This window comes from Cynocephalus volans, chromosome 1 (assembly GCF_027409185.1).
Source record: "Cynocephalus volans isolate mCynVol1 chromosome 1, mCynVol1.pri, whole genome shotgun sequence".
NCBI lineage: Eukaryota > Metazoa > Chordata > Mammalia > Dermoptera > Cynocephalidae > Cynocephalus > Cynocephalus volans.
Window position 1 is genome coordinate 302,436,791 of NC_084460.1, and position 20,977 is coordinate 302,457,767.

Consider the following 20,977-nt stretch of genomic DNA (forward strand, 5'->3'; position numbering starts at 1 on the left):
CCCCAGGGTGACCGGCTCCACACTGACCCCTGCGTGATGCCTGCAGAGGCCCTTCCCTGCCAGGGCCTCTGTCCGCAGGGCCCCAGTGCCACCCACTGCCAGCTGCCCCACACACACCTGAGATGGCCTGGACAGCCACACGGAGGAAACCCTTCACTTCGCCCTTCTCGCTGACGATGGCCACGCGGTGCACCAGCGGCACGGGGTACAGCAAGTTGCTCAGGTACACGAAGGCCCTGGGGGAGCAGAGGCTGCTGTCACAGGCCACCCTCGGTGCTAGTTTCGAGCGCAGCGGCGGCAGCACAGCCCGGCTCACAACACGACACAAAGCTGCACAGCAGAGCGAAGCCATGGGACAGCTGGGGGCGGAGCGTAGCGAGGGCGGGCGGGGGGCAGGCGGGGTGGCGGGGGGGGGGGTCCCCAGGTCTGCGGCGCTCGGAGCAGACGGGAGGAGGTGGAGGGAGAGAGAGAAGGAGGGGGGCCGTGGGCACAGGGTGCAGCCGGCCGACCCGGACCTGGCTGGCTGAGAAGAGACCTGTGCAGGGGGAGGTTTCAGCCTGCTTCAAAGGGGGCTGCGGGGCCTGGGCCGGGCCCTGCACCACACACTGAGCTAGGACCCTCACCAGGCACTGCTGCCCACCCGCTCCCCAGGAGCCTGATGCTCAGGCACTCGGCAGGCAGGAGCACCACGGTGAGGCCACCGAGACTAAGCGCCCTCACCTGGGACGGAGGCTGACTGGATGAAGGCCTGAAGACACCCCCAGACCCACGGCGCTGCCTGGCCTGCCCCGTCAGCGACCAGAGAACCAAGAGCCCTTCCTTTCCCAGGCAGCTCCATTGTATGACCCCAGCTAGTGCCAGGACCAGCCGGGGCAGATGCCAGTGGCTGGGGTGGCTGCCGCATTCCCTGAGCTGGCCAACATGCAAGTCACACAGGCAGCCAGAAGGAGAAGACGCCAGAAGACCTACATCACCTGGCCAGGTTGGGGGGCTGTTGCGGCACAAAACCCCCCACCGTTCAGCAGCACCCCCTAGGAGTGGGGGCACCTGGCACAGGTGAGCCGCACTGTGGCGAGGATGGCCGCTCAGCGCAGACTCCACCCAGGAACCTGCCCCCTCGGCCTGCCACCGCCCTCCAGGCACACAGTTGACCAGGCAGCCGCTGCTCCGGCCCAGAGGCACAGACATCAGCAGCCCTGAGCTCCCAGAAGGGCAGGTGGGTGGACAGCACAGCCTGGGTGCGGAGGGGCAGGATGCAGACACGGGAAGGTGGGAGGCAGGGGGAGGAGGTGCAGAAGATGGGAGGTGAGGGGGCAGCAAGGCAGGAATGGGAGGGGTGGGGTCAACAAGGGAGAGGCGGCAGAGAGGCGGGGGTCTTAGCCGGGGGGGGGGGGCGGGGGGACAGTCTGCTGGCCAGCTGGGCACTAACCAGGTTGCACAATGGAGCAGGGAGGAGATGGGGTCACCTGCCCCTCTCAGGTCAGACGCCACCCAGGCTGCGCCCCCGGCCTCGCCCCACACCTTAAGCTCTGGAAGAACACCCTGCTCCAGACAGGTGCAGCCCTGAGTGCTGTGACCTCAGGCAGCAGGGAAGGACCCTGCCTATGCCCACGATTCCAGAGCTGGTGCAAATGAGGGAGCGAGTGGGACAGAGGTCCCTGCCCGACACAGCCCTGGCACCCTCTCAGGGGGGCTCCAGTTCCTGCTTCCCCTCCCCATCCCCCTGAACTCCGCGCAGCACCAGCCTGGCTCTCCTTTGCAATCAAATCCACCAATTCTGCCTCAAAAGTCTCACCGAAGCTGCCTTCGCTGGTCATCATCACCAGCCATTCCCCACCCCTGTCCCCATGGCCCCCACCCAGAAGAGTCCTAGGGCACAGGTCAGGTCAAACAGACCCCCACATACCTGGTGATATTCAAGCCCCTCGCAGGGGCATCTAAACCCACAATGGGCCAGCCTGCCTCACCCCCCGACCCCGCCAAGTTCCAGCCACAAGGGCCAGTCCATCCCTGGATGTCCAGGCCCGTCCCTGCCCCCTCCTCAGAGGCCCCAACAGCTCAGTGTCCTGTCAATGCCTCCCTCACAGCTGCCTCTGCTGGCTGTGACTTCATACACCCCTCAGTGTATGAAGGGTCTCAGCTTGGGACAAGGGCACAGCTGCCTTCATGGGGGTCTGGAAGTCTCCCTGGGCTGCCTACTGGGGCAGAGGAAGCCCTGACTGCTTCTCAGTGTCCCTCCTCCCGCAGCATAGCACCCCCTCTGAACCCCAGAGGAGTGCCGGCCCCAGTCACACAGAGTACCCAGTAGGCAGGGACCAGCCAGCTGCCCCTCAGGATGGGGACAGGGGTGGCCTTCCCTCTCAGGGCACCCAGGTTCCTGGACTTGCTTAAAAGTGGGGGCAGGGAAAGACTGCCATGAACTAAGCAAAGTGATGCACGGGAGTCAGAACAGGTGAGGGCCCTGCTCTGCCTCCCCAACAGCTGGCCACCTACCCTGGTGGAGAGCTGAGACCAGGCAGGCCAGCCCTGCCCTCCAGCACCTACCCCATCCTGGCACATGGCCTCTGCAGAAAGCCCGGTGCAGGGGGCAGAGGGGTGCTGAGGACGTGGAAGGTCTGGGCACGGGCTGGCTTGTGTGACTCAGGGCACAGCAGAGGTGACCCACAAACTGAGCTCCCCAGGACCACACTACAAAGAGGTCACCCCTCCTTCTGAGCCCACAGGGTCCCACACCAACCCACCTCCTGACTCTTCTCCACTGCTCCCAAAAGGCAAGATCCAAGAGGGTCTGAAGCAGTGCGTGGAGAGGTAAACTGAGTCACGGGCAGGACTGGGCCTGGGTCCCACAGCAAAGCTGCTACAGGTAGGCCTCATCCTAGCATCTCCACAGGGCCCCACTGCTGACACACCTGATCTGAAGCTGACCATGGTCTCCACAGTGGATGCTCCCTGTCCTGTTGCCACCCCATGGGCCCAGGAACCTGCAGCACAGTTCAGATGCGAGCCTCCCGCAAATCAGATGGGGCTGGGCTCAAGGACAGACCCGGGCCCCTCATGTCCCCCAGCCTCAAGTCATCCCACTGTGAAGCCACATGGCAGCTGCAAAACTGAAAACTCCAGTGGGGAATCACAGCTGGCAGTACCTCTGAGGCTCCCTCGGGGCCAACACATGGCAGGCACGTGCGCCCCATCTCGTCACTGGGACACATCCGAATCAATGGCACATCTTAGCCTAACTAGCTGCACCCTTCCTTTCAGGGGTGCACAGAACAGATCTAACAAAACGTGGCATTGGTACCCCTTTAACAGATGAGGAAACTGAGGCACAGATTCAGGAATGGCCAGGGCCTGGCAGCAAGGCCCGAGCTGGGACTCAAACCTGCAGGTTGGCTCCTACTCAGCTCTCAACCGTGTGGATGCCAAGCTCCATGGCCTACCTGCTTAACTAACACAGCTAAGTACGGAGATCAATTCTTCTGTGGTCTTTCAGAATTTCCTCACATCAAAGGGAAACAGAACCCACTGCTGGTGTCTGAGCTGTCTGGCAGAAGGTAGCCAGGACCACCCCAGAGGCAGGGACTGCCTGAATGGGGGCCTTAGGGGACCTCTTGGTTGGAGGTTGGAGTTATACAATGAAAAAAACCCTGGAGTCTGGGGCCAAACCCTCCCCCGTCCTCTCTGAGCCTCATGACCCAGCTGTGGGCAAGTCTCAGGGCGCTCACTCCAGGGCACCCAGGATGCCCGGAAGCAGTCTCTGGATCTAGCTGCATGCAGCTCCAGCGCCGGATGTTCCAGAGGCAAAAGAAGCCTCACTGGCTTCTCTTTCCTCCTGCTGCCCGTCCCTATCCCACTGGAGATGGTGACAGACTAATTCATCCAGAAGAAACTGAGGCACAGGGTCCACCGGCCCCGGTGGCGGCAGCAGCTAAGGGGGCTGCGAGCTGGGCCTGGAAGACACCCCCACCTATGCAGATCCCACCCAACGCATGCACCAGGGCACAAAGTGCTAGGGCTGGGTGGTGCAGGGCCACACTCGGAGCCTTGCCACACTCTGCCCAGTGGGAACAATGCTCCAGGGTCTCACACCCCTCACAGGCCAGGCAGACTACACCCCCAACCTGCCCTCCAGGTCCCAGAGACAACCCAGCATCATTGCCTGCCATGGTGGGGGCCACAACACAGCCCCAGCCCCGCCCCTGCTGGCCATGGCCACACCACACCCACCCACCCACAGAGCATCTCCCAGGGTCTGAGAAATGCCCCCCGCACCCCACACACAGGGGCACCTGCATGGGAGCTGAGAGAGCAATGGCTTCACCAGCCAGGGGGCACAGCCCTCTTGCCGGGTCAAGGTTGACCCACCCCATCCTGGACAGTGCTCTTGGGCTGTCACCTCCTCTCCCCGAGACCCTCATCCCTCTTGACCTCCTCTCTCCCTTGCCCACCCACCCTCTCCTGTGCCACCCACCTTCGGGAAGTGTCTAGTCCCAGTGGGGAGGGTTAGCTCGGGAAACCAGAGCCCCCAGGCCCACGTCCTCAGCCTGGGCAGCAGTCGCCACCTACCCACTGCTTCCCCAGTTCACCTGGTGCCCCAGACCGCAGAGATCCCCAGAGGGGCTGACGCTGGCCTAGGATGAGGGCCCTGGCTCCCGTGCTGGACGGGCCTTGCCACAGAGGCTGGTGTATCTTGAAGCAGACTGAAACCCGCCCCCGAGAGAGGAGGCAGCAGAGGCAGGCAGAGCAAGGGCTGAGCACGCAGCGGAGGGAGGAGGCGGGCGCTAACCACAGATTGGTGAGGTGCAGAGACGCATGCTGGGACCCAAGGGAGCCTCTCGAGAGGGGGCAAGAGTGGGCGCCCCAATTTTGCTTAAGCTTTGGAGAGAGAGCCAGCGGCTACCGGAAGGATGAAGGAAAATCAACATGGGGTCCTTCCCAGGGTCTGGGCCTGCACAGCTGCTGCGCGGGAGAAGCCAGTTCTTGCCAAACTAAAAGGATTGGGTGATTCCAAATGAAGCCCTTCACAGACCGCCCCGTAGCACAGGGCTGGCCTCTCATGGATGACTTTTGTTTGGTTTGGTAGTTTTGTAAGATCTCAAATCCACAAGGGGGAAACAATGCTGGAAGGACCCAGCTCTTTCTGGCTGAGACTGCAAGAGCCCACACCCTGTTTCTCCCAGTGTCCTTGTCCCCACAGGTCCTAATCCCTCGCCTACTTGGCACCTGGAGCCGCTCCTAGGGCCCAACAGGTGCAGGCCTGGCCCTACAGCCCGGGCTTCCTAGGAGAGGCCTGCGTGGAGCTGGCCTCAAGGCCTACAGCCCCCTCTCGGGCCCAGCAGAGCAGTAAATCCTGAGACCTGCTGCCTTCCACGAGGGAGGGGGTTTCCACCCCAGCACCTCCAACCCAGGAGTGGAGCAAGCCCTGTGCACACCCGTGATCTGGGTCAGCCTTGGCCTTCAGCTTTCAGTTCTGGTGCCCCAAGCTCAAGGCTTCCGAAAACTTCCATCGGCCTAGCCCAAGGAAGGAATCTCAAACCCCAAATACAAATATGTAAATTATAAAACAAAATGTGTGAATTCAGCTGTTTCATAAGTCAAATTTCCTACTACTACTACTAGGTTTCTAGATCTTTCCTTCACCTGTCTCATTTCTCTTCAAGATCATAAAAAGCATGGATGGTGACTGTATTTGCCAAATCTACCTGTAGGGTGGTGCCCTCTGATCCACCTCCTGACCTTGGCCTCTCTTGTCCATTCGAGAACGGTAATAACCAGCTCCTCTCTGCAAAGGGCACATCCTGTGAGGGCACTGGGCCATGTGCCCCCATCTCTCGCCATGACAACCTGGAAGGTCAGGAGGGACGGAGCCGCCCTCACCTTTAGATGGACGCACAGTGTGCCCAGGCCCCAGGGCTCACCACGCTCCTGGAGGGGTCCTTCCCAGGCCCTTCCCTGCTCTTGGGACAGCTTCCCGAGTTCTGCTCCTGCCCCACAGAGAACGGAGCAACACCAAGGGCGGACTGGGAGCCTCCATCTCCTCTGGACACCAGTGGAGAGAGGTGCCGCTGCCTCACCTGGGACGAAGCTAATCCCCAGGACGATGGACGAGGGATGAACTCAGGCATCGGGTGCCTGAGCCAGCAGCGCCCACGTCTGGGGTTCCTACGGCCTCTGCCAAAACAGTCCACCTGCTGGGCCTCGGCTGTGTGCTTGGGGCACTGCCTCTCTTCTAGCTGGGACCTGGGCGCCCCCCGCTGGGCCAGTGTGACCGTCTCCAGGATCAGCCCCCGGCTCAGGGACGCCCGGGGAGGGCTGGGGTTGCGCCCTGGCGGCGGTCAATTGCGCCCGCAGCAGTGCTCCTGAGCAAAAGAGCTGGTTCCTCCCCAGCATGCGGCCTCGACCTCACCAACCTTCCTACTAAACTGAACAGGGGGGGCCGGTCGTAAAACGGGTCCCGGCCGTCGCACAGCGCGTGCTCCGGAAAGACGTCGTCCTCCAGGTCCTCCTCCTCCTCCTCCTCCTCCTCCTCCCCCAGGCTCTGCTCCTCGGCAGGCTCGGTGGCGTCGGAGTCGGGGCTCGAGAAGGTGGGGGAGGGGGTGAGAGCAGCCATGCGCTCGCTCATGCATGTGTTGAGAAGAGGGTGGCTGCTGCAGCCAGAGATGACTGGGCTGAGGTTAGTGCGACAAGACAGAGAGAAGTTAACACCAGCTACTCGCAGGGACGCGCAGGGGCGGGGCAGGGTGGGCGGGGACGTCTGTTTAAACCAAACCAAACACACAGACCATTGAGAATGCTGCCTTAAAAGATGAGAGAACCAAAAACGCACTCCATCCCCAGGCTTGGAAAGACCCCACAGGGGTGGTCAGCTGGAAGTCCCCGACATCACAGGTGAGACTGAGAACAGGGGTCCTGGCTGGGCATGGCTGAGGCCGGGTGAGGACCTCGTGAGCTTGGCCATGTGGAGGCCTCAGAATACCACAGCCACGTGGGGCACGGGCGATGGGCACAGGCCCCGCACGGGGAGACCAGGGAAAGGAGGCAGCGGTCTCTACAAATCGGTGACACAGCCCTGCCTCCATGCTCACACCTTCAAGGCCACCAGGTGATCTGGAAAACCTGCCAAGGCCTGTGGACACTTAGCAGCCCATGTGTTCACACATGTGGGTACGTGGGCCTGGTGGGTGGCAGTATGGAGACCCCATCCCAGGCCCCTGAAATAAAGGGCCTGCTAGTGTGTGGAGAGCTATGACCGGGATCAACCTGGACCAGGGCAGGACAGGGCGGGGACTGGGGGGGAGAGCATCTGGCAGCCCCTTTCTCACGTCGGGGTGAGGCCAGCCTGGGGTGCAGGCATTAGAAGGAGGCCCATCCCTGCCCCACTGCCGTCGCCCACCCCACTCTCTCTCTCTCTCTCTCTCCCCCTCTGTTAGCTGGGAAGGGCAGAGGCGCCCACCTGCCCACCAGCTGGAACCAGGGGAAGCGGTCATAGAAGGGGTCTCCGCCGATCACCACGTTGTCGCAGTCCTCAATGACGCTGGAGGGCACCTTTGCTGCCCGGTCACACATCTCCCGCATGAGGTCCAGGCGCTGCCTGCAGGGGCGGCAAGGGGCAGTGTGGGCTCAGGCCGAGCTCCCAGCGGCATCACATGCCTCGTCCTCCCAGGACAGCAGCCAGCCGAGCTTCAGCCGCAGCCCAAGGTTGTCAAGGCTCAGGGGTCAGCTGGACAGAAACCCTGCCATGGCCCTCGGGACTGGCCACCCACGAGTAACGTTCCTTCCTGCTCCTGCCCAGCCCTAGTGCCTCCCATGTGGCCCTGCAGGGCATGCCCTGAGTCTGCCTCCAGGGAGCCATGAGTGAAGTTCAACTTTTCTTTCAAAGGCATGCCCTCCCCCTGTGGCCCCTCAGTCACCTTCATAAATGAACACCCAGAACCAACAGAATGGGTGTGTGGGGAGGCAGAGGCAGAGCCTCGGGAAGACTCTTGCGGTGACAGTGGGCAGATGGCGGCTGACTCCCAGCTGTCCTCCTCGCCCAGCCCCTCCTCCGCCTTCCCTGCACTTGGCTGAGGGCACCTCCTCCCGCAGGTGTCAGGACGGAGGGCGAGCGGGTTCCTTCCTCACCCTCTCCCCGCCTCTGAGCTCCGCTGGCTGCAGCGACACCGAGCCCCCGTCAAGCCCTCTGAGCTTGTCCGCAGCCTGGCAGGTGCCCCCCATGGCCTGCCCCCACCTCCCGACAGCACCATCATGACTTAGGTGTGCCCAGAGCCCACTCGCCCCATCCACATGTTCCTCCATAAGAAAATGCCAAAATGTACTTTTTGTGATAGCAGGGGACTATGAATTCTGTAACACTGGATTCTATTCGCTTCTTTTTCCTTTTGATTTTAAAAGAATTAAAGCAGCAGAAACAGCTACCTCCACAGGTGCCCACTGTGAAACCTGTGCCCATCTCTGTTTCCGTGGCCTCAGCATCCCAGGCCCAGAAGGAAGCCCCCACCCGCCCCGCCATGCCCCTCAGCTGTCCCCAGCCACACCTGAGTTTCTCCAGCGTCCAGTAGTGGGTGGCTCCATTCTTCTGGTCCTGGACCTCCACGGCCACGATGGTGCGGGGAAAGGGGCGCGTCTCTCGGTCTTTGGCGGCCTCTGGGGGCAGCAGGTCTGGGGGCAGCGGCGAGTAGAGCGTGTCCGTGAGCAGGACAAACTGGAACTGGACCTGTGGTGGGCGGAGGGTGACCCCTCATCAGCCCCTGGCGGGTGGGAACCGTGTCCCAGAAGGGCTTCCTTCCCACCTCCCAGAGATCTCGGCTGCACGCCCCACAGTGGCACCCCAGAGCCTTCCAACCAGCCAGTGGGGGTGACCACGTGGTCCCCTGCCTGCCCACCTGGCTACCATCTCCTCTGAGCAGGAAGGCGAGGCGTCCACCCTGGCCAGTCCCAGGCCTTCCTCGACTGCCCACCCCTCTGGGGGCCGGGTCGGGCAGGGCTGCTCCCCCCACCCCAGGGCAGGCGGAGGGGCCTGGTGCTGAGTCCTGGCTATGAGCAGCCGTCCCTGCCTTGCACGGGTGACAGACAGAGCCAGCAGGGCAGAAGCCCACCTTCTTCTTCAGCTCAACACTGATGGCGTTGGCCTCCTTGAGGAAGATGGCGTTGCCCCACAGCAGGTCCCGCAGGGACGTGAACTGGTACCACTTCCACTTCCGGAATGCCCAGAGCGCCAGCTCACACTCCCTCTCTGTCCACTGGACTGTGGGGAGAGGCCACACGAGGTCATCGCAGGAAGGCCATGACACCACCTACCACACCCCGCCCTCTGGAAGGTCAAACTGGGTCAGTCACTCCAGGGGCTGCCCAAGCCAGCCCTGTGTCTGATGCTCACGTGGCTGAGGGAGGGTCAGCCATGCAAGAACATTGAAGGCCACCGCAGCTAGAGGTGGACAGCAAGGGCAGGCTGGCCACGCAGGAGGGACGGGTTCAGGCCCCTCTCTCCCAGGTTCTGCAGCTCTGGACAGCCACCCCTGCTGCGGGCCTGGGCCAGGGGCTCCATGCTTGGGTCCCTGACTTCACACTAACTATTCTGGGTACACAGAAAAAAAAACCAGCAAAAAGATCTGCCACAGCCAGCAACAAGAAAAGGCTCCACAGGCTCCGAAGAAAAGAGGCCATCAGCTCCCCACGCATGAGCATGACTGAGAGTCAGGCTGAAGGTCACAGTAGGGGGGACAACACTGCCAATGACAGCCACAGGAGCCATTTGGGGACAGCAGTGGGACGGGGGACCCACAAGAGAGGAGGCAGGAGACAGACTGGTGCTGCAGGGGTGGGGCTAATCCATACGCCCTCTCCCAGCACCCTCACCTTCCCTGTCCACAGGGCCCCGCAGGGACACAGGAGGGACCGGTCCTTGTGCCAAGGCCCTGCCCCTCCTCCCAACACATCCCCACTGACCTCCAGCTGTCCCTTCCCATCCAGAGACCCAAGCTTTGAAGCAGGGAGGAGCGTAGTGGGGCAGACGCATTTAGAGGACAGGAGAGAACAAGGTCACACCAGCACAAGATGTTGACCAGCTGGCCAGAGGCTGAGATGGACTCAAATCCTGACTCGACTCCACCAGCCTATGCTGCCTGTGTGCTGCCCTCACCCCAGGCAGCCTGAGTCAGCTGGGTTGGCCGCTGAGCAAATACTCAGGAAGGCAGTCCTGAGGCGAGGGTCACAGTGGGCCTCGTCCTGGGTGTCCACAAGCCACATGGCCAGCAGGACAGGGTGAGTGGTGGCTCCTGTCAGCAGCATGTGTGTGCACACCCATGTGCACACTCATGAGCACATGTGTACGTGTTTGCACACAAGTGTGCGTGTGTGTGCACAATGCGTGTGTGCACGGAGGTGCTGTCCACCCCTGAATCCTGCCTCAATGGTGCTTCGGGGGATAAGGACCCCAGGGCACAGGTGACAACCAGCTGACCCCCAGGGAGGGGCCTGGGGCTGCCTCTTCTCCAAGGCCCTTCCCCAGCCCAAGGCCCAGGCCCTGCCCCCTCCATGCTCCGCCCGAGCACCCTCACCTTCGTCCTCTGGCTCGTCCTCCTCCTCGTTCACCTCCGGGTAGTACCTGGAGCCCATCTGCTTCTGCAGGGCCTCCAGCTTGCTCTCGTAGTCCTGCAGAAAGATGCTAGCCGTGTGGCTCCACCGTGGGGACTGAGGCCCTCCACAGCCCTTCCTCTGGGCCTTTCATCTGCATCTAGACGCAGCCTCACCACATCCCCCTGCTCAGGGCCGGGCCAGGCGAACAGAGCGGGGAATGGGAAACCCCTTCTGGTGTGGCGGGGCCTGGCGGGGCCTGGCGGGGCATCCTCACCAGCCTCTGCTGCTCCAGCAGGTAGGTGGCCTCCTCCCGCTCCCGGCGGTACTGGTCCTCCAGCTCCTGAAGCCTGCAAGGGGCAGCAGGGTGAGCGCGGGCAAGCAGGCAGGCGTCACATGTGGCGGGGGCCGGCAGGCGCGGGCCTCACCTCTGCTCCATCTCCTGCTTCATGTCGATGCCCTGCTTCTCCAGCAGCTCACGCTGGGCGAAGGCCCAGTCCACGGGCTCGGCGGGAGTCTCTGCACAGGGCGTGCGCTCGCGCTCTTGCCGGGCCTGCTCAGGGTGGTTGAACCGGAACACGTGGCTCTTGCCCATGATGATGCGGTTTCCTGGGAGATGCAGGCAAAGCCAGCCTTGGGGCATTCACAGGTCTTGGGTGGCCTCAAGGGGTGGGGGAAGGGGAAAAGGGGGTGCAGGCACTTCCTTGAACTGGGCCTCCCAGTGCCACCCACCATGGGAAGGCCCCCAACCCCTAGGAGCAACCTCACCTGTCCCCAGTCTCAAGCCACTCCTTCGCTGCCCCTCACTGGAATCTGCATAGGCCTCCTCACCCTCCCCCTAAATACACCCCTCAGGCTGCTCTCCACTCAGCAGCCAGTGACATTTGCAAACCATAGATCTGGGGCCTGTGCTATGCTCCAATGTCCCCACAGTGCTGCGCTCCGCAGACCAGCCTCGCCTTCTGCCCTTGGGCCCTGGTCACCCACACCAGCCCCAGACACTCCTATGCACACAACCAGGACACTCCCTCCCTCCCTGAGACATCCAGCGTGCACCCCCAGGGCTGAACATGGGCCCCCCGCAGAGCACTACTGCAGGGTGCTGCATCACAGGCTGGAAGGGCCCTTCTCTTCCCATCTGTCTCCCCATAGACTGGAAGCAGAGCCGGGCACCAGGGTCAGGGGCCGCGAGAGGCCAGTGGCGAGCAAGAACTGGCAGGCAATGAGCACAGGGAGGCACAAAGTCTCAAAATCGGGGCCTCTGGGGCGTCGGCTTCTGGCCAGCCCCTCCCACCCCTCTTCTTAGGGCCCACCCAGTGTGCAGGGCCCTCCAGAGCAGAGACGTCCCACCAGGCCAGTGCCAGCTGTCTTCAGACAGCCCTGCCTCCACGAGCTCTCTTTGGATGGCCTCCAACTTCCTGAGGAACCGCAGCTCTGCCGCTCCTCCCACGCAAACCCTGTGTCTGCGGGTCGGTCCTCCCTCTGGCCCCCTCACTGGCCCCTCAGCTGGTCACTTCCTCCGACTTCCCTGTCCTGCGGTCCACAGGTGGCAGGCTCAGACACCAGGAGGGAAACTCCACGCTGGCTTCTCCTCTCAGCCCAGGCCCTGCCCCGAGCCCCGTGGGCCCCGGGGCCAACCCCGAAACAAGGAGAATGGGGACATGGTCTGTCTGAGCTGCCGTTACCAGGCTGAACCACACAGCTTCCCCACTGTGGACATGGCAGTGCCGGCATTCAGAGATCTGGTGCGTTTCTCCTGCCAAAGCCTCTCTAGGACCCCCGAGGCAGCACCTCTGAGCCCCGGAAACTTCTACTGGAAGCTAAAAGCCCTTCAGGGGTGAGCAAATGGGTGTCACCTCCAGCCTCCTGCTCCCTCTGCATCCCCCAAGCTGGGGTGGGGGAAGGGTCTTCCTCATTCCAAGCCAAGAGCTCAACCCTGGCCAAAGGGGATGGATGGTCCGTTCTATGTGACAGCATGGCCAGGCTACAGCCCCGGTGATCCCGTCAAACACTACCATCAGACACACTCTGTACACGTGGTCCACATACAATCAGCTGGCTGCAGGTAACGGAGAGGACCCTCGATAAGGGGGGGTGGGCTTCATACCATCACTTGAAGGCCTTAAGAGCAAACAGGCTCCCCAAGGAGGAGGAAGCCCCACGTGCATTCTGCGAGTCGCCCGCTTCTGCCTGTGGATTCAGACTTCCCCGGCCAGCCCCGCAGTCACATAAGCAGATTCCTTGCAGTAAGTCTCTTTGTGGGTAGGCACGCGCGTACGTGTGGGTATGTGTGTACACAGTCTCGATAAGTATCAGTCTACTCTACTTGCTTCTGTTTCTGTGGTAGAACCCTAATCGTACACGCAATAATTACGTCACTCAGGAGAGCCACCTTATAGATTTTGGCCTTTCTAAAGGACTTTAATGCTGCATTTTTTAACGTCGGGGGCACAGTCCCCACCCAGCTGACCACAACACAATGCCTTGGTTCAGGGAAGCATCTGTCCCCCTGCCCTCTGCCCCCGCCCAGCCCCACCAGGGCAACATCCAGAGCCTCTTCCTGAACAGGTCCCACCTTGGCCCCCCACTCACCCCACAGCATCAACTCGGTACCAAGGGGTCCCAGAGTTCTGTGGAAGGGCCTGCCACTGGGTGTCCCAAGAGGGGGGCAGTGAGGAGCCATGAGAGATGGCAAGGTGACTGCAGCCCCTCCCCAAGTGCCCCATGGCCCTGCAGAGCTGCGGTTCCTGCTGGAATCAGGTGGGCACGGGAGGGGCCTCACCCCACGTCCTGGCCAACCCACAGCCCCTCACATGCCCAGGCGCACCTGACCGCAGGATGCTGGGCTCCGTGACTTTCTTGCCGTTGACATAGGTGTCTGCCCCCTCGCAGGGCTCCAGGGTCACCACGGCTGCAGGACAGGTTGGGGGGGCACAGAGGAGGACCGTGAGAGCCATCACCTGCAGCGGCTCAGCTCACCTAGCCCCCGTTGTGGCCCCACCCAGGCCACTCTCCTTCTAGCCATGTAGCTGCACCACTGGCGACACCTTCTGTGGCCTCAGAGGAGCCTGAGGGGTCTCAGCCCACTTAATAGAGGAGGAAAGTGACCCCAGGATGGAGACACATGTGCCCAAGTCTGAGTCAGGGAGCCCTGCTGGGCCTGACCTCCCAGTCCCTCTGCAGCCTCCAGTAGCTGATGTGTCCCGAGGGCTCCCCTCTGGGCTTTGTGCCCTCTCACACAAGAGATGGCAGGGTCTTTGCAGACAGAGGAGAATTCTGGGAGAGACAACCACCCCCAACACTGTGTAGGGCCACCATCCTGAGGTGGCCAAGTTGGGCAGCAGGCTCGGTCATCAGTCTGCAGATTAGAGGCTGGCCACATGCCTGCCTGGAGATGCCCTGAGCTCAGGGGCCATGGGCACTGTGATGGCACCCTGATGGCAGGCCCATCACCAAGATGGGCATCAGCGGGTAATAGGACTGCCTTGCGTCACCTTCAGGAGGGAGGCCAGTGGGAATGGACAGACAGCCACCCTACCACCAACGGGAAAGGAAAGCGTGGTCTAAAAATAGTGTTCCACCCCAGGTCTGGGCTCACTCCTTATGCTCTCTGTCCTCTGCCCGTGGACACCACCCACGCTTCCTGGCCAGCAGCCCTGGCACAGGGCAGCCCACCCATGTCCCCTGCTCAGAACCCCACCCATGACCCCACACCCCCACCCTTCATAGAGGCGCAGCTCCCTAAAGCTGCACCCACCCCTGGCTGCAGGAGGCACCAGGCCATTTCCCAAGCACCTTTCTAATGGAAGTTGTCACCAAGACCATCCCCAAATCTCACACATACACACTTGTCCTGCCCAGAAGTGTAACTCAGGTCAGTTCAGAGCTGGGAAGCTAAGAGATGGCAACAAGCCAACCTGGGGCAGACCCAGCAAGCCTCACTTGGGCCTCAGAATCAGCAGCACTGGCGCAGGGGCGGGCGGAGGCGGGTGGGCTGCAGGGCGCCGGTACCTTCAGTGCCTCCCCTGGAGTCGCTCCGGAAGACACAGTGCTCCTCCTTGATGAAGTGCCCGCTCAGGACGATGTCCTGCCGCCGCTCCCCGTCTTCCCTGCCCACTCTGCGGGGCGGGGGCACCGTCAGCAGCATGGCCAGGACTGGCACCCCATGATGCCGCCCCCACCCTCCTGCCCCTGCTGGCAGCTCCCAGGGTGCGTGTCCCCGTGGATGCCGGAAGCGAGAGTGGGCAAAAAGTTCCTTCTGTGAGGGCAGCATGGGCTGGTGGGGACGGGGAGTCCAGCCCCTCCCAATGACCCCTGAGGCCCTTGCCTGGCTGGGAGGCCGCCCCCCACCTGGTGATCCCATCCTTGATGTAGTAGAGCAGGCATTCGGACATCAGTGGGTCTTCGTTCAGGTTGACCAGATGTGGCGTCTGGGAGGACAAGGGGGTCACTGTCCTAGTGGAGCCGGCGCCCAGCACTGGCCACCCCATCTGACCTCCCCCAGGCACCAGACCACCACCTGTCCCAGGCCTGGCTTCTCAGGGGACACAGCATCCACCTGGCCTGGCAGAGAGGACAGAAGCTGCGAAGGGAAAGGCCCCCCGCGCGAGAGCCTTTGACGGACACCCAGGACCTGGAGCTCCCAGCTCAGCCGCCTCACCAGCTGGTGGCTCCCAGCCAGGAAGACGCAGAACAAAGAAAGCCCTCGGCCCCGGGCCCAGCCACCTTGACAGTGGCTGCGTGGGTGGGGGCCTGGCCTCCCGCACATGGCCAGGGCGAGCACAGCACCCCAGCACTTCATGGGGAGCTGGCCTTCGGGAGGGGCTAGGAGCCGCCACTCTCAGTTCTTGGGATCCCGGGTGGGCTCTGAGTCTGTGGTGAGCCCCTGGACACACAGGCACCAGCTGGGTCCCAGCACCAGTCCTGTACCTTGTCCTGTGGGGCCCTGGGCACCAGGCTCTGGACCCTAAAATGGGGCTCCAGGACCCTGTTTCAGCTGCAACAGCCCAGGAATGTGGGCTCCCCAGTGGGATCCGAGAGCCTAGAAGGACTAGGACCCTGGCCCGGGGGGGGAGGGGGCTGGGCGTGGGGGCTGGGGAGTGGGGAAGTTGTGACAGATGTCCCTGCCGATCCCCACGCCGATGCCACTCCTGTCCACAGCTCCACCAAAATCTGGCCAAGTCCAAGTGACCACCTCCCACCAGCCACCTGTGTGAAGACTGCCCTCTGTTCCCTGCCCCACCCCGTCCCTGGGTCAGCCACAGCAGGCCCCGCCCAGGGGGGCCCTGGACCCCCATTTCCCTGCCTCCTTCACTCTCACCCTGGGGTCTCTCTGGGTCCCCACACTCCCTGAGCTCAGGAATGCCCTCCACGTGTCCCAGGCAAGAGTCCTGAAACATGGCAGAGGCACCGGGCTGGGACTGCTTCCCGTTTCCCAGCTACCCCCACTACAAATCCCACAGTGCCCCCACCAGAGCCCCAGTGCAGGGTTGTGGAGACCTGGTCATCAGACACAGGGGACAGACCATCCCTGCCCTGAGCAGGCAGGGTGTCAAGCCAGGAAGGGCCAGGCTTGCCATTGTGGGGCTTGGGGGGTGGGGGTGGCCTGCAATGTCAGGACCCAGCTGGCCTGTGCACTTCTCCTGAGTCCCAGGAATACCAAGTTTCTCAGGTCAGGGGTCCCTGGTGGTCCTACTCCTAGGCAGTGCCACCAAGGGAGCCAAAGGTCTCCAGGGTGCCTGGTCTCCTGAGGGAGCCCCGCACACCCCCAGGATATGCCCCACCCCTCCAGGAAGGATGTCCAGGGAGCAATCCAGTCCAGACAAAACCAGAGGCCTGTCTGGAAGGTGTGTGGAGTATCCCATGGGACACCACCGCTCCTGCCCTACCAGCACAGGGACCTGCCGTGGTTCCCCTCAGTCTCCTCCTGCCTCTGGGCCTTGGCACGTGCTGCTCCCAGCCCTGGACCCTCCCAAGCTCTGGTCACACAGATGACCATCCACGTGTCCAAGCCCCCACTGGACATTACTCCACCCAGCACCTGGTGCAGGGTAACAGCAAGCCTCGGTGGACCCAGGCAGAGGTATGGGTGGAGTGCCCAGCAAGGCTGGGGCCCCTCTGCTATCTGGGACAGACCAGACTCCTGGGAGCCTAGGGACATGAGTACTGGAAAGAAGTCTCTTTTATATAATGCACTTCCCATTTGGGAAAGTTTAAGCTGGCACGTGGTGGCTTGGATGGCCTGGCGGGGCCCACAAGGATGCCATGCACCTGGGCCCCCTTCCAAGGCCACTCTCCACGCTCCCCAGTGCTACCATTGGAAAGGCAACGTCTTGATGGGCCCAGCTGAGGACAGGCCAGTGCCCAGGAAGCCACCCCTGCCAGTGTCCAGCCAGAGTTCAGCTTCCAAGGGGCTGGACTGGTCTGGCCATGTCTGGGGTGGTTACGTGGGGTCTGGGCAGTAGAATCAGCAGACAGACTTCCCCCAAGTGTGTGCTGTGTCCCACCTGGGCTGCTGAGGGATGCGGGATCATACACACTGAAGAAGCTGCCCAGGAGTCTCTGTTCCATTTGAGGGACCCCAGCTGGGACCAGTGTGTGAGTTGGGACTGGGCGGGAGAAGGAAGTCCCTACTGGAACCCCCAGGAGGCAGCCGGCTCCCAGTTCCACGTCCAGCCGAGCCCTGCCATGAGCAACGCAGGCTCCAGGTGGGCCCAGGCCCCACACTCTCAGGTCTCCAGCCTGAGTGTGGCTCCACAGCATTGCTCCAACCTTGGAGGGCCCAGTCTACACCTGAGACAGCTGAAAGACCCATCTGATGTCCCAAAGCCACCAGGAGCCCCACCATGAGGACATGGGGGCCATGCCTCCCACACCAAGGAAGATCTGACTGTGGTTGAACATGGCCACCACAGTTTCTGGGCCAGACCCCTGCCACACTCCCCCGTCTCAGGAGCCTCTCTGGCCTCCATCAAGAACAGCGTATCACCGGCCTGTCCATGTCAGGGCAGCACCAGGGACCTGGGACCAGCTCCTACCTTTTTGGGAGAGAACACACCCAAGGTACCACCATCTTCCCTCATGGCCACGCCCATCTCAGCCAGCAGCGCTTCCCTGTGGGGACAGAGCTGGGGTCAGCAAAGGCTCCACCAGGCCTCACCCCTGACTGACCAACTGACCCGGAGCCAGGCCTCTGGCCACCGGGGCCCATGGGAGGCACCCACGCTGCATCTGTCCCATCTGGTCAGTGAGTTAAGACATCCACTGATGGGACTGACCCTTTTGCACTACGTCCACCCAGGGGTCAGGTCTACCAGGCCTCAGTCGCCAACAGTCAGCAGTTCACAAGGTGGGGGTCACTGAGTGAGAGGGGACAGACCTGTCCTGTGATGAAACACCACAGCCCCAGGGTGTGGAAGCCCAAGGTTGGAGGGCAGGGCTCGGTGTTCATCCTGCCTGGGCTGTGCTGGCCGTGCCCCTCTCCCTGGGCCTCAGTTTCCCCACTGCCCACCTCTCCATCCGGATGGCTTCTGTCCGCCGTAGCTTCTCCTCCCAGGTCTCGTTGAGCTCAGCTATGATCTTTTCTGTTTCCTGGGGAGTGAGACAGAGCAGAGTGAGGGTCCGGGGCTGGGGCCAGGCTGGGGGGCTACAGAGCCCAGATCCCTTTTTGTATGAAAGATTGAGGGGAAGCTCAGAGGACATGTGGCTTTCCTGTGGACACGCCCAAAAGAACAGGAAAAAGACAAAATAAATCTGGAGAGAGACAAAACATATGCTTCTGGGAGACGCTGAGCGGTGGTTCCCAAAGCACGGCCGCCTGTCGCTGCCGCTGAGAGCCCGCAGTCCCCATCCCTTCTGAGGACATGGATGAAGCTTCCCAGCACCAGCATGGTCTCTCCATTTCCTCCCCACCCACACCCCAGGTGGGGCCCCTGCTCCAGGGTCACCCAGCTCCATCTCACCCCCACCTCGTTCCTCGGGCCAGCCTCGGCAGGGCCTCTCTGCCTTTATGCCCTCAGCACTAGGTCCCCAGGGTCTGGGGCACACCCCTGCAGGCCTGCACTGAAATGGCTGTTCCCCGAAGGAACATGTGAATGGAAAATCTAATACCAGTCAAGCCCATCACTGGGGGTCAGGGAGCTCAGCCCTGGGCATGGGGGCAGGCAGGTGACCACTCACATGCAGCTGTGAGCACAGACAGCCCGGAAGGGGCTCAGGATCCACACAATGCCTGCCTGCCCATCCTTCCCAGTGAGTGCAGGGTCTGTGGGACACGGGGCAGAGCTGCCACGGCCTTGACAACACCCGTGGAGGGTGCTGGGGGCTGGGAGGGAGAAGACCGACTCCACACCCAGGGACTGCGTGGTCACTGTGCTCAACCACGCGCCAGCTCACGGATTAGAGTCAGGGAGGGGAAGGCTGGGTGCCAGGCATCCGGTGCTGAGAGTGCCCCCTCCACACTGGCTCGCGGGGCCACAGCCATCCAGACACGAGGTCCGGGGCCTTCACGGGCACTTCCTGCCCAGCCGCAGAGTCTTGTGCAGCCCACGGCCAGGGGACCCCTGCGTGAGCTGGGCTGCCCTAGCTGCAGTGGGCAGGCTGGGGACAGGCCTCAGCTCACCTCGGTGGCTGTACGCCAGGCACCTCTGCCGCTGCTTCCCTCCGGCCCTGCAGGGATGGGGTGTGCCCCAAGGAGGATGACGCTCAGCCCTGACATCCGGATACAGACTTTTCTCATTCCTCTAAGCCCACCCAGCTCCAGAGGCCTCAGCCAGCCCGGCCCTCACCTTCAGCCTTTCAATGGCCTCCTCGCTGCCCGGAGCAAACAGGATGCGCTCGTGCAGGCTGGACACGGAGGCCGCGCGGCTGGACAGGGCCGAGAGCGAGGATGAGGGGCTCATGCCCACCAGGGCGTTGGTCACTGTGGAGAGATTGTCAGGGGCTTGATGCAACTCCACCCCGCCACAGTTACGGTTATTGTTCTCAAGGTCGAACACATCTATGGGGAGGAAGGGAAGGACAGGTGGACAGACAGATGGGAGGAAGAGAAGAAAGACAAGTTGGGAGACAGCAGGAGGTGGGGCCCAGAGAGGGCAAGACAGAGCCGCGGGCGGGCGAGGCGCGGCAGACCCGCCTGGTGGCCCAGGACAAGCACATGCAAGGCCCTCCTGCCGTCCCTCGCCTGCTGCTGCGCCACTCGCCCTCCCGGCAGCAGCACGGAGGCCCCTCAGCACCCCCTGAGCTCCATGCCACGCCGCCCTGTGCCAGGGTTTCTGCCGCCTGGCGCCTGCATTCCAGGCTGCCGCCTCGCATCTGAGCCCTGCCTGGCAGCGCCCTGCACCCAGGACCCCAGCACTCATCCTCATCCTCTCTGTGGCTGGGCTGCCCACCCCTCACACCCACCATTGGCCTGGGTAGCCATGCACCCTGAGCTGCAGGGTGGGGCCGCACTAAACATCCAGCCTGCTGAACACAGAAATCGGCCCGAGGCCATCCTGGAGAAGATGAGCGCAGGACTCTCCAGAGGGAACCCCCTACTCCTCCACCACGAGGAGATCTGGGCCCACCACCCCAGGGCTCAATCACCCTCAAAGCCCCAGAACTGGAGCTGCGACGGCCCCTCCTAGCAGAAGCAGACACACAGCAGAGCAGCCACAAACCTAGGACAGCACGGGGCAGGGGGAAATTGAGGGTGCCCTATGGTCCCCGGGCCAGGGAACCAGCCCCAGGCCAGAAGAGGCACCAAAGCTGGGCAGGATTCGGCAGTGTCCACATGACAGCTCAGACTTGTGGCATATTCAGAGAGAAGGGACCTGGGGTGAGAGGGGGCAGAGGGAGGCCTGAGCCAGAAGCCCAGGGACGGGCCTGTCCAAGCCTTGGAAGCCGACGTTCTGGCCTTCCCAGGCTTCTGGGCATACTGAGGGGATCCACTGTTAGCTTGAGAAGAACCTCAGCTACGCCCTGGCCTCCCTGTTGCTCGCTTTCCCGTACAGGCCACACAGGGATGAGCTGGGAACACGGGCCCGTAGGCAGGGGCGATCCCACGTCCACCAGGAGGTGTCTGTGAGAGAGAGGGCTACTGTTCTCTGCCCCACAAAGGAGGGGAAAGCAGAGGAGGCAGCGGGGGTCACGCCTCCCCACCCGCCCTCGGGCTCGCCCCTCTGGCCAGTGCTGCCCTAGGCCCCCAACGGCGAGGCTGGAAGCAGAGATGCGCAGAGCAGCAGAGGGGAATACACACATTTGGGTCCTCCGGGCACCGTGTTGGCTACGGGGGAGGAGAGGCGTGGGAGAGGGAGGAAAGACAGAGAAACAGAAGAACAGGTTTGTCTCCAGAGAGTGCCGGTGCCGGGCAGCCAGGAGCGGGGTGGTGGTGACAGGCAGAGCGGTAGGGGTCTTCGGTGTGGAGACA

At 62.6% G+C, this 20,977-nt stretch overlaps 1 protein-coding gene across 17 annotated transcripts in view; it reads right to left on the reverse strand.

The window, feature by feature from the left end:
* KIF1A (kinesin family member 1A) overlaps positions 1 to 20,977 on the reverse strand; it is a 74,152-nt gene that overhangs the window by 28,958 nt on the left and 24,217 nt on the right. For 4 of the 17 annotated variants that reach the window (XM_063108542.1, XM_063108515.1, XM_063108509.1 and 1 more), the window contains exons 13-25: positions 19,356 to 19,489; positions 18,080 to 18,159; positions 17,607 to 17,682; positions 14,920 to 14,999; positions 14,581 to 14,687; positions 13,397 to 13,480; positions 10,998 to 11,178; positions 10,847 to 10,919; positions 10,554 to 10,647; positions 9,093 to 9,241; positions 8,532 to 8,710; positions 7,451 to 7,588; positions 118 to 236 (exon numbers count right to left, since the gene is read on the reverse strand). In XM_063108542.1, the coding sequence (XP_062964612.1) occupies positions 118 to 236; positions 7,451 to 7,588; positions 8,532 to 8,710; positions 9,093 to 9,241; positions 10,554 to 10,647; positions 10,847 to 10,919; positions 10,998 to 11,178; positions 13,397 to 13,480; positions 14,581 to 14,687; positions 14,920 to 14,999; positions 17,607 to 17,682; positions 18,080 to 18,159; positions 19,356 to 19,489 (1,494 nt within the window). Of the gene's footprint in view, positions 1 to 117; positions 237 to 6,407; positions 6,666 to 7,450; positions 7,589 to 8,531; positions 8,711 to 9,092; positions 9,242 to 10,553; positions 10,648 to 10,846; positions 10,920 to 10,997; positions 11,179 to 13,396; positions 13,481 to 14,580; positions 14,688 to 14,919; positions 15,000 to 17,606; positions 17,683 to 18,079; positions 18,160 to 19,355; positions 19,568 to 20,806; positions 20,834 to 20,977 lie in introns of all 17 variants that reach the window. The other 13 variants (XM_063108534.1, XM_063108528.1, XM_063108522.1 and 10 more) reach the window with 7 other exon arrangements.